This window comes from Belonocnema kinseyi, chromosome 8, assembly GCF_010883055.1.
Source record: "Belonocnema kinseyi isolate 2016_QV_RU_SX_M_011 chromosome 8, B_treatae_v1, whole genome shotgun sequence".
NCBI classification, from domain to species: Eukaryota; Metazoa; Arthropoda; class Insecta; order Hymenoptera; family Cynipidae; genus Belonocnema; species Belonocnema kinseyi.
This window is the reverse complement of record NC_046664.1, coordinates 8889705-8907667: the sequence shown is the minus strand read 5'-3', so window position 1 is coordinate 8907667 and position 17963 is coordinate 8889705. Positions and strand designations below refer to the sequence as shown.

Genomic DNA, 17963 nt, shown 5'->3' with positions numbered 1-17963 from the left:
TAAAAATAAATTTTCGCTCCACTGGGAATCGAACCACAGAACTTCTGATGTCTGGTCAGATGCTTTTCCATTAAGCTATTAGAAAGATTGGAATAAGAACTTTTATTCAAGAATGCTAATTTGTAGCAAGATGTTAATGGTAAAAGTAAACATTTTAAATGAATCTGTTATATCATCAGTGGATGGTACTTTACCGATAGTAGATAACCCTCCTCAATCATAAAGGCAGATAATTCGCAATACCTAAAGGAAAAGATCCTTTCTTTTCATAACAAATTTCCGTTTCAATTTGAAAAAATTATTTTCCATCTAGTCTGAATGAGACGTTAAGAATTTTCTGTCACTGAAAATTCTTAAGGGCATATGATACTTAGAAAATTATCGAATTTACCAGTGTTAGGATTCTCCGCCTTTTTTCCTATAATAATAAATATTTTGTCTTAAAAATTTGGGACATGATGGCGAACACACTAACGGACGTCCCGGTGCTCTTTTTTGGTGGGTTAATTCAAAAAAATTAAATTTTACTAAATTTGATTAATGTGTGATACTTAGGAAATTGATTCGATTTTATCCGTGTTAGATACCCTTGGCTTTTTTCCTACAAAAATAAATATTTTGTCTTCAAAATCTGAAGAACGATGGCGAACATGTTAATGGACGTACCTGAACTATTTTTATTGTTGAATGTACGAGGGTGGTTCAAATATGATAGAGACAAACGCTGTAGATGGCGCGCATGTATGTTTTGAAGGTCGAGAACAGTGTGGCATAGTTTTCGTCGGGAGCGCATGTTTCACGCGCATGCTACGACCATGAGTGAACGTCAAGTGCCGACCTCCATTACGCAACGTATTGCCATTCGTTTTTTGATGCGGAAAGGCGTTAAAAACACGAATCTTCACTACAGACCAGGCATGGGTACACTATCACACTCCCGAAAGCAAGGTCTCGTCTAAAGAGTTGAGGAAGAAGGAGAAAGGGGCGCCAGTCAAAGCGAAGTCAACCAGGTTCGCGGGTAAGATTATGTGTACCTTGTTCTGGGACCGGCGGGGCGTGCTGTGCGTCAATTCCCTGCGCACCCAACGTACCATCAATGCTGCATACTACTCTGACCTTCTAAAAACACACGTGAAACCCGCTTATCGCTCGAAACGGAGGAGCATTCCAGCACGAAGTGCGATTCTTCTCCAGAATAACGCGCGCTCTCATACCGCGCGTCTCACGCTCGATACAATGTTGGAATTGGTGTGGGAGGTACTGGAGCACCCCCCCCCCTCCTACAGTCCAGATTTATCACCCTGCGACAACCACATATTTTAACTATAGAAAGAAGCCCTCGGAGGTCAAAGATTCAACACCGACGACGAGGTAGAGGAGTTCGTGCGCACATGGCTGTCCGAGTTGCACAAGGAATTCTTCGATCCCGGCATCAAAAAACTTCCTAAAAGTTGGGCAAAATGCGCAACTTGTGAGGGGAAATACCTAGAAAAACTGTAAATTTTTTCGATGGTACATAAACGTGTCAGAGTATTTGTCTCGGTCATATTTGAACCACCCTCGTAACATAACTACAGGAGCGTACATCAGTGATCAAAAACTGGACACTATTCATGAATTTTTTCCCGTTGTACCGCCAGGATATAAGATAGTTGAAGTCCCATCGCACATCATTTACTTGCCGATAGCCATCCAGACGATAGATCATATACAGCTCCGTATAGTTGATCAAGACGGACATGTGATTAATTTTCATGGAGAAATTATAAGACTCAGACTACACATCAAGTATTTACGATAATGGGTATTGTTTTTAATAAAAAGGTCGGATTCAGCTATAATACTTTAGTATCATGGAGCAAGAACATCAGTCGATAACAAGCTGTCAAATATATCGCTCATTGTCAAGTACATGCACACCAGTCACTTGCTTCATCAAGCTTCAATAATAGTGATGAGAATAGAATTGCAGTTCAGAATCAAGATCATTGTCTCCTGCCAAACAAAAGTTCACTACACGTACATGGAAGAATTGTAAGAACTGATCGAGCACCAGTGACAAACACAATTTTAGTTTCTAATGCCATCTGCCATTTGTTTGAAGAAGCAAGATATGAAATCAATGCAATAGAAATTGATAGCAATAAAAATTTTGGTCTGCCTAGCCTCATGAAAAATTATGTATCTCTAAATCCAGGAGAATCACGTTACATACAGAATACGAGTTGGCTTGATGTAAATAATAACAATCACTAACAAACGTCACTGGCTACTTTGATGTAGCCATACCTCTTAGCATATTTGGATTTGCTGAGGACTATCACAAAATCATTGTCAATGCTAAACATGAACTTATTTTGACAATATCAAAAAGTAATGCAAATGCCATCTTGCGACTTTTGGTTCTCGCGCTCGATGTTGTATTTATATCGCGCTTTGCGCTCGATTGTACATTTATGTCGCGCTTCGCGCTCGATTATGTAATTACCGCACTTGGTCTTTGCATTTCTTCTGCATTCGGGCACAGACCTTTTAAAATCAAAGGTGAACGGACCGACAACTGTGATTTTCTGATTTTGATCTCTCTTTTAGCTTTAACGAACACATTCTAATCACGTACCTCGTGCTTCGCACTCGATTTTATCCAACATGTCAACTTTTCTACATTATACACAACACTTTTATGTCAATTATAATAAATTTTTTATGTAACTCTGCTTGGGATTACTTATTAAAAATTGCAAAATAGAAAGCAAATTGTATTTATCATGATTATTTTTGTTTCTTATTTTTCTTTAAATAGTATTCTAAGCTGCTCTGAAACATGTATCATTTCAATAAATTTATATCATTACAATTTATAATATGCATAAAAATTGAATCATACTAATTCTTATTTCCTTGCTTTTATAATTTTTTTTATTTTTAATGATGTTTTTTACGATTAAATAAAAACTACTACCCCTCTGCATATGGTCTATTATAGGAACCTATATAGAGTCCTATATAGGAGCCTATTTCGTCTTTCATCTTTTCTGTGCTTTTTCCAAAAAGTTAATTTTTGCATTTTTTATCTTATGTTTTACGATTAAAAGAAAATCGACTCGTCCTATCGAAAAATAATTAATAATAAATTTATAGATCTTTTTAGACGAACAACTTTTGTCTGGTGTATCGTTTTTTTGTGAAACAAATTTAATATTTTTATTTTTATTGTTATTTTTTACGACTAAGGCAAAAACTACGTGTCCTATAAAAAATTATAGCTCTTTTTTAAATGAACAATTTTTGGTCTCATTTTTTTCGTAGCTTATATCGAAAAGTGATTCATTATAAATTTGTGGTTCTTTCCAGGGCGTGAAACTTGAACTTTTTCATTTTTCTCGTATCTTGCATAGTTTGACCAAAAAATGGAATTTTTGAATTTTTCATTATTTTTGGTACGATCAAATTTGGAATGTTCAACTTTTCGACCAAATTAAAAAAGTTGTTATCATAGTCCTGTAGGGCTTTCAAAAATCAAAGTTTTTTTTCTCTCGACTTTTTTTCACATCATGCGTTGTTTGACTTAAAATCTTCATTTTAGTTTATTTTTTTGGATTTTGAAAATGCTCTAACTCTGATTATTTTAATTTTATAGAAAAAAATTGATGGAGATAAATTATTTGTGTTTCTGAGAACTATGAACAACCGTACATAGAAATTTTACATCTTGAAAAAATGTGATTTCAAAAAATTTTGATACGATCAAATTTGGAATTTTCAACTTTTCGACTAAATTATAAAAGTTGTTATCATAATCTTGTAGTGCTTTCAAAAAGCAAAGTTTTTCTTCTACTGACTTTTTTCATATCATGCGTTGCTTGTCCTAAAATGTTACTTTTACTTTGTTTTTTGGATTTTTAAAATGCTCTAACTCTGACAATTTTCTTTTTATAGAAAAAAGTCAGAAGGACAAATTGTTTAAGTTTTGAAGTAATATGAACGACCGTGCATAGAATTTTTACATCTTGAAAAAATGTGGTTTCAAAATTTGTTTGTACAATCAAATTTGGAATTTTCAACTTTTTGACCAAATTAAAAAAGTTGTTATCATAATCTTGTAGGGCTTTTAAAAATCAACGTTTTTCTTTTCAAGAATTTTTTTCGTATCATGCGTTGTTTGGCCTGAATTGTTCATTGTAGTTTGTTTTTTTGGATTTTGAAAATGTTATAAAAAGTGGTCTCAAAAATATTTAAAATGTGTCCACTTTTTGAATTTTCATCCAAAATGGCTGGTTTACGAACTTGACCATTAGTTTAAGACACTAAACGAGTGTACCAAAGGGCAATCTAATAAATTACTTTTTCACAAGTAATCGTGTTCACAGATAGGCAGACAGACAGACATACAGACATGCAGACAGACAGACAGACACATTCGTAAAAACTTGTTTTTCGGACTCAGGGGGTCTTAAAACGTAAACATTTGACAAAAACGGGGGGAGGGTGGGTCAAATTTTACACAAATCTAATACCTTCTCTGAGTAAACACCTCTAGTAGTAATTGCTTCTTCTAAGCAAAATGAGTGCTTGAAATACGGACCAGTTGACATTCGATTGGAATTTTGAACTAGTGAAAATTTTCCCGCTCAAATAACGGCATATTGCTTAATTTTGCTTGATCGTATACTCGAGTATAAACCAATAAGTAGTGTGGTGAAAAAATTGGTATAAAAACTACTGTAAACAAGTAGAAATAGTTTAGTTGCATATATATAATTAATTATAATCTATTTATTTTTAAGTATAATCTACTAGTTTTTTCTATTGGAAATAAAAAAAATGTTTAAATGAAAAGAAAATTATGTTGTTCGGCCTGCTGGATCAGGTTGCATTTAATGGCTACATCAGTTTAGGAAAATTATTAGCATTGAATTTTTAAATTAGAAGTAAATTTGCTTAAAAAGTTTTATTTTCAGGTTGCATTAAATAAAAAAAGAACAATTTAGATTCAATTAATTTTCTTTTATTTACAATAACATGTATTTTACAAACAATTGTACAGTTTTTTTATTTCTTCTTCTTCCAATTTACATATATACTTCTTTTGTTGCTATTTCCAATCATATATATTTTATTTACAGCAGTATCTAGATTGTAGACTATATCTGCTACATCAAAGTTTACATACTAGTCCTGGGTCTCTCTCTCTCTCTCTCTCTCTCACACACACACACTCCTCGACTGATATATCCACATTGTGATTGGATTGTGTAGCCTCATGGAAGTGTGTCGGTTGTATGAGGAAACAGCATCCTCTTGTCATCTCGCCAGCTGAGGGTGATCTTGTTGTGCTCAATCGAGTGAACTTCATGTTTTCGGCTTCGAATTAACCGTTGAGGTCGAGTGAGAGTTTGATAATCTTGCAAAGTTTGCCTATAGTCCTCAAACATAATTGTCCTCAAAGTGGACCCTTTAATCCCTTTGGCTGTCTTTTTTTTCCCCTTCTTCACCCAAAACTTTAAAAGAATACAATTTTGACCTTAGCTTCACAAATTCAGTTGAAATTTTCCTGTTGCATTCATCCTTCATGAGCCCCAAGACTTTTTTGTTTAGTAATTCGATCTCGTATACATTATCTGGTGGATAGTCTAAGGTGTCAAATTTATCAAAATCTTTTTTAATATACTCATAAAAGTTTGGTTTTGTAGTGCGGTAAATGAAGCTGTCTGTGTCATTGTAGAGTAATTTTATCATCATCTTTGAAATGTCTAGAACTGTGAAGCCTATATAGATGGGCTTATTGAATTTAATTTTGGTTTTACTCATTTCAATGATCACCATGTCCTCACTAAATATAGTGCAGCTATGAAAGTTTGGTTTGACAATCAGAGCTTTTGCACTCCATCTTCCTTCCAACTTTGTTACTAACTGAACATCTTTGTACTTCTTTACGTTCTTCATGATCTTTCCGAATACAGAGTTGTTCATGAGTTCAAATAAATTTTTTTCAAATTCATTTTTTGCCTTCTTTCTCAAATCAGTATTCAAATCAATATGAGCTTTCAGCCATGGCAGGTCTTTATGCAAATCATGGAGTTCTTCAGGATATTCCAAATCTACTTCAAGAATATAACCTATTTCTAACTTATCGGGAATGTTGAAAAAATTTGGTTCATTTTCAAATTCAGTTAACCATTTAAAATTGGTATGAGGTCAATATTGGCTCATAGCTTTACCGTATTGATTGTTTATATCGAAATAACTGCAATAGGACTCGGGTATATTTTCATCCAAACTCGACTATATGAATCTATTATTTGCTTTCCCATACCTATTGGAGCAGTGAGACACACCACCTCTTATTGCTCCCTGGACAAGCAATAACATTTCTATATCAGTCAATAGCTCGAGTTCAACTCCATTATACTTTAACATAGCATCGAAATAAAGCCCTGGTGCTATATAGTAGTGCAATGGATCAAAATTATAAGTTTCAATGCAACCACATCTCAAACTTTTAAAAATGTCCACCAAGAGAAAAACATCATTTTTCAACTATCAATTCGAATATTCACCTAACGGTTTTAATTTAAATTTTTCCCAGACCGTGCACGCATGATTATAATCTTCATCTGAAATACCCTTATCATTTAATTTAGAATAAAATTCCTCTTTTGATGGCAGAAAATTTTCATCTAATTTCTGCCAATTATCAACATAATTATATAGAAATACAACTTTTCTTGTTACTAATTCAAATTTATCATTGTTTCCAATTCTTTGATAAAAAGTGTACGAGTAAGTCGTAGCCAGATAAATCATGAAAAACTATAGGAATTACGTGTGAGTCTTGGTAATTCATATTACACCAGTCATGAGCAGGGCCACGGTATTTACGTGTAAAATGGTCGTGATCCCAATGTTTAACATCATCTTTGTTAAAATCTTTTTCGCAAATGTCACAAGCTTTTTTGCATTTTTAAAATCATTCTCTTGCTTTAATGTTAAGAGTTCCATTGGAAATGGATTTTTAAAATAATAATCAACTTTCTCAGCTAACTTTTTCAACTCATGGACAAACCACGTGATGCAGTCCTTTCCACGATAAACTTGAGGTTCAGATTCTGAATCATCAAAACTGCATTTTCTGTAATAAGCAATACTTGTAGGTATATGTTTCTGATAACTATTTCCATGCACATTGCTAACTGGCTCTAAACAACACTCTATATCAGGATATACTGCAAATTGAACCCTCTCTTTGTATTTATAATTTTTAAACTTTAAAATGTTATCTTCTTCTGTAGGGAGTATTAGTGTGCAATTATTATTCAGATTAACACAATCAATTTTATGTTTTTAAAAATGAAGCACCATTGCGATAAAACATTTAATACATATTATTTTGGGGTGAAAAAATTCCATTCCGGAAATAGCAGGTATTAAATAGTCTAATAATGCAACATCATATATCATCTCCTATTTCATATTTTTGGGGCAGAAAAGTTCCATTCCCATGATTTTTATGTATTGATTTCCAATATCGATAGTTTGGATAGGATACTTCAAAACTGTGATTCGATAAGTCAGCACAAGGAGCGAAACCAATCTTGCAGCCTTCTGCGCTTTAGCCGCAAGTTTGCCATTCGTACGGAAAAAAGTGTGCCAGAACTCTCCCTACCTATCTACTTATGTTTCAAAAGTCATTTTTTTCTTTCTAATAGAAAATGAAACACCCTAATGTATATTGTATTCTAGATTTCAAAAATAGTTAACCCCTCGATTTAATATTTAGACAAATTCATGACATGCCTATTCCGTTTTCTCAAATCTATGTATATTTTCTTTCCACAAATTGAAAAATAATTTCTTTCTAACTTCAAACAAGACCGGAAAAAAATTTAAATATCTTAATAGTGCATTATTTAAGATTGCTCATTCAAAGAATCAGTCCTTATAAAACATCAATTTCGAACACGTGCACAATGAAAAATTTTCACATTCCTAAGAAGTAAGTGATGTTCTGAAGAAAGAAGTGAGTGTGAAATTTTTAACGGGAAATCCTGGTTCTATCCCTTAGTGGAAAATCTTTTTCACCGATAACGATTCTCTCGCGACTCTCTCTCTTATAAAATTCAGTGCACTACATATATGGGCAAACTTGTATCCTCTAGTACAATGTATGCAATTCCCTTACGTGCAGTCATTTATTCAAGAATCTAAATTCCTTCTTAACCGATAACAGCAAGAGGATTCTTGGAATACCGGAATAATAAAGTGGTTTGAGATTCGATTTCGTGCAGGCAAAGCGGACTATCTTTATTTAATTTCAGTTTATTTAAGCTCAACAGTCATTACCCAATCATACATATATTGCTTTTAAGTTATTGATATTTGCACACACAGTATATGGTGATGATTGATTAAACAAAGCTAAAGATTTGATCTCTAGTATTCGTAAAATGCTCAGTAACTAAATGAAGCTTAGGAAATAGAGATACACTGTAACTTGGAATTAGGAACGGTTTGGTGCATGGCCGGCAGTGGCCTTGATCGTAAATCCAGGCCGTCCGAACGTGAATAGGCAGGGCCCGCTAAATCATTTCAGTTTGTTTTGAATAAATGGTGCAACTTGCACCTGAAGTGTGCGTCACTTTTGCTGTTTATCACTCTTGACAGCACAGTGCCTTCTGCGTACCCCGCATCAAAAACCCACCGCGGCATTAGTTCTCGGAACTGTGTAAATCCGAACAGCTTCAATCCAAGTTCAATTGTATTTCCTGATATATTCCATGACAGTCAAATTCCTCAGATTATTTTAAACAAACATATTATACCAGTTTAGAAGCGTCTGTCCTTTACCGTAGGTACATCAAATCTACTCCTCTTAGTGGTTATATTATTTTGAATTAAAAACAGTTGGATTCAAGAAAAGAACCAATTTCCAACAAAATATTTGAATCTTTAACCAAAAGAGATTATTTTTAAAACAAATACACTCGAACTTTAAAGATACGAGAGCTCCAAAGATACGAGAGATCCAAAAATACGAGAGCTCCATAGATACTAGCGTCCCGGCACCAAAGTCTATTTGAGTGTCAGGCGCGCGCAAGTGCCCGCTGCGTTGAATTAGACGAGCGCATGCGCATAGTAGTAGTCCTGTGTGTTTTCACGCATTACCCCCGAAATCTAAACATCGCAGGAGTGTGAGCCCCTTTCACACTAATATCTTTGGAGTTCGAGGGTAGTTGCATTTTTAATACGACTATATTAATTATGAATCCAAAATTTAATTTTCAACAAAAAATTAAGACTTTTAAAAATAAATAGTTGCATTTTTAACTAAAATAGCATCGAAAATTTGTATATTTCTATTTTAAACCCAAAAACAGTTGTATTTGATTAAAAAAAAGATGAATTTCTGACAAAATAGTTCAATGCTCAAATAAAAAAAAATTATTTTTAGATAAATAGTTTCATTTAAACCAGAAGAGATGCATTATCAACAAAAAAGTTTATTTTTAGTCCAAAAAGAAGAATTTTTAAGAAAATAATAAAATTTCTAAACAAAAAAATTTAGAAAAAAATAGTCAAATTTTCAACTCAAAATGTTAACAAAATTGTAGATTTTTACTTTAAATCAAAGAGGTTAAATTCAATAAAAACGATGAATTTCCAGCAAAGCAGTTGTATCCTCAAGCCACAAATATTATTTTTCAAACAATGAGTTACATTTTTAACCAAGAAATATAAATTATCAACAAAAAAGTTCATTTTTAAGAAACAAAAATTTGTTAACAATACAGTCGAATTTCTAACAAAATAATTAAATTTTCAACAGAATAGTTGAGTTTTAAAAAAAATGAGCTCGAAAATTTCTAGATTTTTATTTTAAATTAAGAACCGTTAAAGTCAATAAAAACAATGGCTTTTTCACAAAATAGTTGAATTTTCAAGGAAAAATGGTTGCCTTTTTAATACGAAAATATTAATTATCAACAAAAAAGTTAATTTTTCGGCAAAAAAATTTTTTTAAAGTAGTCTTAAAAAAATAGTGAAATTTTCAACTAAAATATTTAGATTTTTATTTTAAATCAAAAACAGTTAAATTTGATAAAAGCCATAAATTTCCAACAAAATAGACAAATCCTGGTCCAAAAAAAGATTCTTTTTTCAAACAGATAGTTGCATTTAACCCAAATGTATGAATTATCAGCAAAAAAGGAAATTTTCAACCAAAAATATTTTTTAAAAAAGGAGAATTTTTAATAAAAAAATATTATTTAGCAACAAGAATGTAAATTTTGAACAAAACAAAAAAATATTTTTCAGTTTTAATAAAAAAATATAATATTTCAAGTAAGAGAGATACATTTTTAAACCAAGAACAGCGAATTCCATAGCGAATTCTCTGAAAAATTGTTTATTTTTCTAACAAAAAATATCGATTTTGAGCCAGAAAATAATTTTTAATTATTCCAACAAATGAATTCCCTACCAGAACATAAAATGAATTTTCAACAAAATATTAAAATTTTTAACCCGAAATGGATCTTTAATTGATCAAATAAATATTAAACAAAGTTAATTTAACTTTAATTTTCTAGCGGAAAGGCCAAATTTACAACGAAATTGATTCATTTTCAACTAAATAGTTGAATTTTCAACTCAAAACTATACATTTTTATCCAAAAAGAAATAAGTAAATTTGCAGGTCAAAAAATGGATTCGTAACAAATAAAAACAAAGAAAATTCTAAGAAAATAGTGTAAATTTTAACCAAAGAGATGGAATTTTATCTAATAAAACGAATTTTATACCGTAAAACCGTAAATTTTAAATTGAATAGTTTAATTTTCAGTCAAAAAATTTATTTTCAGCAAAACAAAAAATGTTTCAACAAGATAGTTAAATTTTTAAACAAAGGAATGAATTTTTAACTATGAAGATTAATTTGTATACCAAAACAGAGGAATCTTCACTAAAATACATACATTTTTAACAAAAAAAAACATAAATAATATTTTTTTTAAACTGAAAAAATTTTTAAGTTCAAAGAAACTCCCGGTCTTAGTTTTATCAAAAAATTTATGAATAAAAAACATTCTACGAAAAATGTTCTATTAAAATGTTCTACTAAAAAATCTACAAAAAAAGAAATAAAGAAGTTTTAATAAAAAAATACATAAAAATTTTAAAAATTGTAAACAACTTTCGGTCGTATTTTTCTTTCACATTCATGTAAAGAAAATTATATTTAAAAAAATACTTATATTAAAAAAATTGTAATTATAAAAAAGTTGTAAATAATAAACGTGAAAACTCCTAATTTTTGAGAAAACTATTAGGAAATTATCTTTTTTATCATTCATATTTTCGCATTTAAAATTCAACTATTTGTTTTAAAAAATAATCTTCTTTAACGGAGGATTCATTTATTTATTTGAAAATTCTTTTTTTTAATTCAAGAATATTTAAGTATTTTTGAGTAAACGATATGGATTTTAGTATGGGATTATCAACCAGTTTGCGTTTTTTGGGTGATCTATGACATAGATGACTTTGTGAAACTCTTCTCATGGGATAATTACTATAGTGATTTATCACCTTATTTTAGCCAACAGATTATTTAAATGTAATATATTCTAGATTTGTCTGAAGCAAAGTAATATAGACGACTTGATCAGAAAATCAGGATATCCCACTTCTCATCCAAAAAAAAAAATAAATTTTTAATTAATTGTAATCATTTTCAAACAAATAGTTGAGTTTTTAACTAAACAAGATAATTTGTCAATTAAACATAAACATGAACTAAAAAATATATATTTTTCACAAAGTTTTTTAATCTTTAAACAAAAACAAATTTTTTTTAAATTAATTGTACTAATTTTCAATTAAATAGTTGAATTTTTAACTAAAGAAGATAATTTGTCAATTAAACGTGAACATCAACTAAAAAAGATACATTTTTCACAAAGTTTTTAAATTTTTAACCAAAAAATTCAAATTTTTAACTACAGTGAAACACTTCAATAGCCCTCCCTTCTATAAACATTCCGAGAATTGACGCCGCGCCATAGCTAGGTGTAAAAGGAACTGCGCGGGGACCACGGGATCTGCGGTTGTCACTCAGGCGAGCAGACAAGCGTGAACAAACAAAGGAGGGGCGGGCTACAATGAATTAGTTCACACTCAAGGTCAGCCCCAAAATCGGCGCTATAAAAGAGATTCCTTGTAATTGTATGAATTTTAAACTGAAAAAGATTTTTCTTTAATTAAACATGAACTAGTTCAATTTGCAGTAAAAAAAAAAATATTTCGAAAAAAAAATTAATTAAAATAGTGATTGTAGGATTAAAATTGCATTTTCAACCATAATGATGACTGTTTATATAAAAAAATAATTTTGAACCAAACAGTACAATTTCTAAACATAAAGATTAATTTTTTAGCAAATAAAATCGACAAATAAAAAATAAAATAATGACAAAATGACCTAATAAATTTCCAAATAAAAGAGATCAATTTTCAACCAGAAATGGAATTTTTAGTTCAAAAAGAATTAATTTTCACCCAAAAAATAATTTCTTTAACCAAATACTTGAATTTACAAGTAAAAAAATTAAAATGTTCAAACAGAAATTCAAACCTTTAAATTTTGACGTTAAGATTTTATTTTTAACAAAACAAAACGAACTTTGAAACACTTAAATTCAACTAAAAAAAGTTCAATTCTGAACCAAAAAGATTAATTTTGAACGAAATACATTTATTTTTGACCATGTAGTTGAATTTTCATCTTATAAAGGATACAGTATGAAAAAAAATATTTTATCGAATATTTGAATTTCCACTAAAATATTGAAGTCTCCATTAAACAAATTAATTTATAACAGGAAAAAAAGAATTTTCGAAAAATACAAAATAAATAAATATGAAAATGACAAAATAAACCTTAAATAAAAAAAGACGATTTTTCAACTAATTGCATGAATTTTCTACACAATAGTTATCTTTTCAACTACAAAAAATAATTTTACAAATAACCATAAAATAGTTAAATTGGCAGTTATCAGAATTAATTTAAAAAAAAAGAATTGTCAACAAGTAAGTTGAAGATAGTTATAGACAATAATAAATTGATCAAGCAATTATGTTTATTAACATAAAATTATTATTACCTCAATAAGTAAAAAGTAGACAAAAAGTTGAAAGTTCCAGAAAAAACCACAACTTTTTAGAATTTTTCAAAGAGAATATTATTAAGAATAATAATAAAATTTAAAAACAATAATGTTCGGCAAATTAATCGGATAATTAATTTCATGAGTTGAGTTAAACAAATTCGGGGAAAAACCGCGAATTTCTAATTTTATTCTAAGAGGAAATGGCTAAAATGGCTATAAACATTAATAAATTATTTAAACAAGTATAGTTGTTAGCTTGAATTATTTACTACTTTACTAAGTAAAAGTGGGCAAAAAATTTAAAAATTCAGAAGAAACCGCAACTATCTAGCATTAATAAAAAGGAAGATAGTTGTAAACAATAATGATTTGTGTAAATAATTATCTTTACTAAATTAAATTAATTAATAACTCACTTTAAGTGTTCGCCATACTCTCCACGAAGTGTCCTACGCACTCATTCGTATTCAAAACACAATTCCAAAACTTCCAACCGGTGTTGTCATGGCAACCGCCAATGCGCATGTGCGCGGAACCAACCTAGGTTATCCATTCTTGGCAAATATTAACGAATTCTTGGACGTTCGTGGTTCTACTCCCCACTTACAGGGATACTACTCCTTACTATTCCTTCGTGACTGGAACATTGGAATGTGAACCAATGTAACACGCTGCAGTTCGTAGCAATGGACAGCAACAATTGTTAAGACACATTCTGGAGATAGCCTTATAGGCACACACGTGCGAATTCGCACCAACTCGAACTTTGTATGGAATTCTCTTGGAACAAAAGACGCAACTGGCTGGCGGTCGTTGGCTAACCGATGCAATAGAGATCAGTCATATTTAACCATGGTTACCAGACTTGTGCGAATAAGCATCAGCAACATTTTTAAATTAGTGTTTCTTGTCACTCGGTAAGTATAAAGGTCTCCCCCCCCCCCCTCCTGGGTTAAATATGTGGAGCAGGTACTGAATCATGCCACGTAGGGCCCAGCTTCATTCACCTCTTACTGTTTGTGAGGTTCACTTGGAAATTTAGGCTTGGTGCAAATTTGCACAAGTGTGGTTTCCTAGGCTGTACAGTGGGTGCTTCGGAATAAATTTAATTTTGAGTGATAATCGTTTTTTCGGTTAAATTTTCTCTAGAGGTAAGTAATTTTACATAGTATTTTTGATTTCGAATGTAAATGTACCAAAAATCGTATCTACGTGTTAATTACGTAAATTTTCTAAATTCTTGGGTTTTGTTTCATTGAAATTTTCTTAAAGTTTGAGCTTCTTAATTTTGAATTATCGTAAAAAATTATAAATAATGGTAGTAAATAAAATTAATAAAAACTATTTTTCATTAACTTTTTTTTTTCTTTCAGAATGGCTGGCCAATCAACTTCTGGTTATAATTTGCGCAGCAGTATGCGTTGGATACACTACTTTTGCGGAATAAGGTGTCAAATAACTTACTTTTAGCTCTGTAATAATATTTTTTAATAATATTTTACAATTAATAATCTTTAAACAATAAACAATATTATTATTTATGAATTATTCGATTTTTAATGTGTTTTCCCTTCTAGATTAAGTATTGACTGATTTTGCTGTGCTTTAAAAATACCTTATTTTCAGACAGCCATAAAAAATATTTATATTTTATTTAATGTGTAATTGGTAATTTTTTTTTTTAATATGTACTTTCATCTTTAATTTAAAAAACAGACAAAAGTATAATTTATAAAATTACAAAAAAATTGCAATTTTTTAAAACAAAAAATTGACATTTCAGAAAAGTTCTTTTAGTTTTTTTCTCTTTTTACTCTTTAAAAATAGTTTATTTGTATTATTTTTATCAGCAGTGCATTTCTCAATGCTTTCTACCCCAAAAAATATATATTGTAAGTTGCATTCAGTTTATTTATGCAAAAATTATCCAAATTTCAAATACGAAATCCCAAATCGCACAAGTGTGGTAAACACGTATGCGCAGATGGAATGTGGTATCCACGGGTTAACGTAGTGAGGGAAAGATCTTGAATTTATTTCCCTTCAAATTCTAAAAAAAAAATGAAATTTTCTTTGGTGCAAATTCACACCAGTGTGCCTTCTACTGGTTAACAAAAATATTTTTTTAAACAATTTATTGTTTATAGCCATCTTCTCTTAGATGAGGGCTGTAATTGATTTTCTCAAATGTTTAAATTCGCCCTAACGTGAACTCTCATGTTTGATGTCGACTGTCTCATCTTAATTTTGTGTTTTCCCTTTCAGATTCGAGGTGTCGAGGTGGGTATAGTGGTGTTAGTGCTGATCGTGTGGGCCGGGGCGATAGCTTTGTTCTTTAACCGCTGGGGCAAAATACGCATGCTGCTGCCCTATCAGCCCGACTACAAGCAAGAACAACTCAAGGTTCCAGGCACGGGAGTCTGCTCTTCAACGACTGCAGCCTACACTCATCACTCGTCCCAGCACAACTGTTCTCAGGTAACGTATTTTTGCACTGCTAATCGTACGTACATAATCATGCGTATTTATAAAATATAATTATTATAAATTACATATTCGTAGCCATAGATAGGAATTATTCGAATTGTTGCTGCACAAGTGTTGAGGTATATAGTTGCTGCTCAGCTGCTCCTCATTCCGAGGTTTACTGATCAAAAGTGCGATGCGACCTGTGGCTTTATAGACCAACAAATTATAGGCATTTAATTTCTTTGCATTTTTTTCTCTTTCAAGCAATTTTGAGTCAGCAGAATTTTTCTAGTGCTGAAGAAGCTCTTGAGGTTCGATTTTTTAGGTTTAGATTTAGATTAATTTTTTTTAATAACACCCGACTCTCGGTTTAGGAAGAGTTCTGGGGGTTGTCTTGAAGTAACTTTATTTCTAGATCACGTAAACCCGAAACGTAAACAGCCAGGACTATCTGAATAGTTTTCAATTGTAATGCATAATATTGCGCAATATACTGGATTGAGTACTCGCGCACTGCAGCCCTTCCGAGGCAAGAGTCGCAACTGTCTCTTGCTCTGCGCGCTGAGAAATTGTGTAGGGCAGCAGTTCTGAGAATTCCTTAAGCGCGAGTTCCTAAACCGAGAGTCGGGTGTATATACTATTGAGAGTGAAGCTCAACATGGTTGAAGAAAATAGAGGGTTCTTGTGAAAATAAATCAATCAGTGCATCGTAGTATATTCGGATGGTCCAAAAAATTAACTGATGTTTCCCTTTCCCAGAATTTTTTTTAATTGGCCAATGTTAAGCATCGTCCCCAAATTATGTAAGACAACTTGGGAGATGGGGATTGAGTCAACTCTGTTTCTTATAAGGAAGATGGTAGGGGACAATAAAATATATTTAAAACATTTAAAAAAATTGTTTTTAACGAAAAATAATAAATTTAAATATATTGTTACTCAAACGAAATTACAGCAGAAATTCGATCTGTTCAAATAAAAGTTGTCTAATTTAAATAAAATAGATGAATTTTCAACAAATAGGATTAATTTTTTTAAAAAGGAAACTAATTTTCAACAAAATACTTTCATTTAAACTGAATAGTCGATTTTCCCGCTGGAAATATAATTTTCCAACTAAAAGAAATATAATCAAATTTTTAGTAAGAAACATTAATTTTAACCAAAAAAGAATCGAACTTTCGAGAAATTAGTACAAGGATTTTCAACTAAACCAAAAATAAACTTTCTCCAAAAATGAAACAGTTCTATTTTTACTTGAAATATTCATTTCCAACCAACTAAAAAAAATTAGGAACAGAAATTTCTAAATTTATAGGTGAATTTTCAACTAAAAATATAAATTTTTAATTGAAAGAGAAATAATTAAATTTTCAGTAAAAAACATTAATTTTAAATTTTTAAAAATAGGATTTTCGATAAAATACAGGAATTTTTAAATAAAAAATATACTTAATCCAAAAATGAAATAGTTCTCTTTGCAGTTAAACGCTTCATGTCTGATAAATAAATTTACGAAAGAAATTTTGAAATAAGAAGGAAATGAATTTTGGACTAAAAAAATGTATTTTCGACTGAATATTTAAATTATATTTGCAAATACAAAAATTCATTTTCAACCAAAAAACTAAATTTTACACATAATTGTTAAATTTTTAACAAAAGTTATGAATTTTTTACAAAAAACGAAGTTTTAACCAAGAAGATTAATTTTCTACCGAAAAGACTAATTTTGAACAAAACACACTAATTTTCAAACAAAACACATTCTTAACAAAAGAGTTAGATTTTCAACAAAATAGTCGATGTTTCAACTAAAAAATATAATTTTTCAACTAAAAGAGAGATAATAACTTTTTCAGTAAAAAAACATTAATTTTAAACCAAAAAATCGAATTTTCGAGAATATAGTACAGGAATTTTCAAATAAACAAAAAATCAACTTTCTACAAAAATGAAACAGTTCTATTTTCAGTTAAAATATTAATTTCCAACCTAATAAAAAAATTAAGAAAAGGAATTTTTAATTAAAAAGGTGAATTTTCAACTAGAAATATAATTTTTCAAGTGCAAGAGAAATAATTAAATTTTCAATAAAAAAAACATTAATTTTAAATTTAAAAATTTTCATTTTTGATAAAATACAGGAATCTTCAATTTAAAAAATACTTAATCCAAAAATGAAATAGTTCTCTTTGCAGTTAAAAGCTTCATGTCTATAAAAAAATTTACGAAAGAAATTTTGAAATAAGAAGGAAATGAATTTTGGACTAACAAAACGTATTTTCGACTGGAAATTTTAATTATATTTTCAAATGT

At 30.4% G+C, this 17963-nt stretch overlaps 1 protein-coding gene across 1 annotated transcript in view; it reads left to right on the top strand.

Moving 5' to 3' along the window:
* Positions 1 to 17963, top strand: part of LOC117178361 (fibronectin type III domain-containing protein 5-like) — a 293133-nt gene that overhangs the window by 263354 nt on the left and 11816 nt on the right. The window contains exon 8 of the mRNA XM_033369790.1: positions 15441 to 15653. Coding sequence (XP_033225681.1) covers positions 15441 to 15653 — 213 coding nt within the window. The remainder of the gene's footprint in view (positions 1 to 15440; positions 15654 to 17963) is intronic.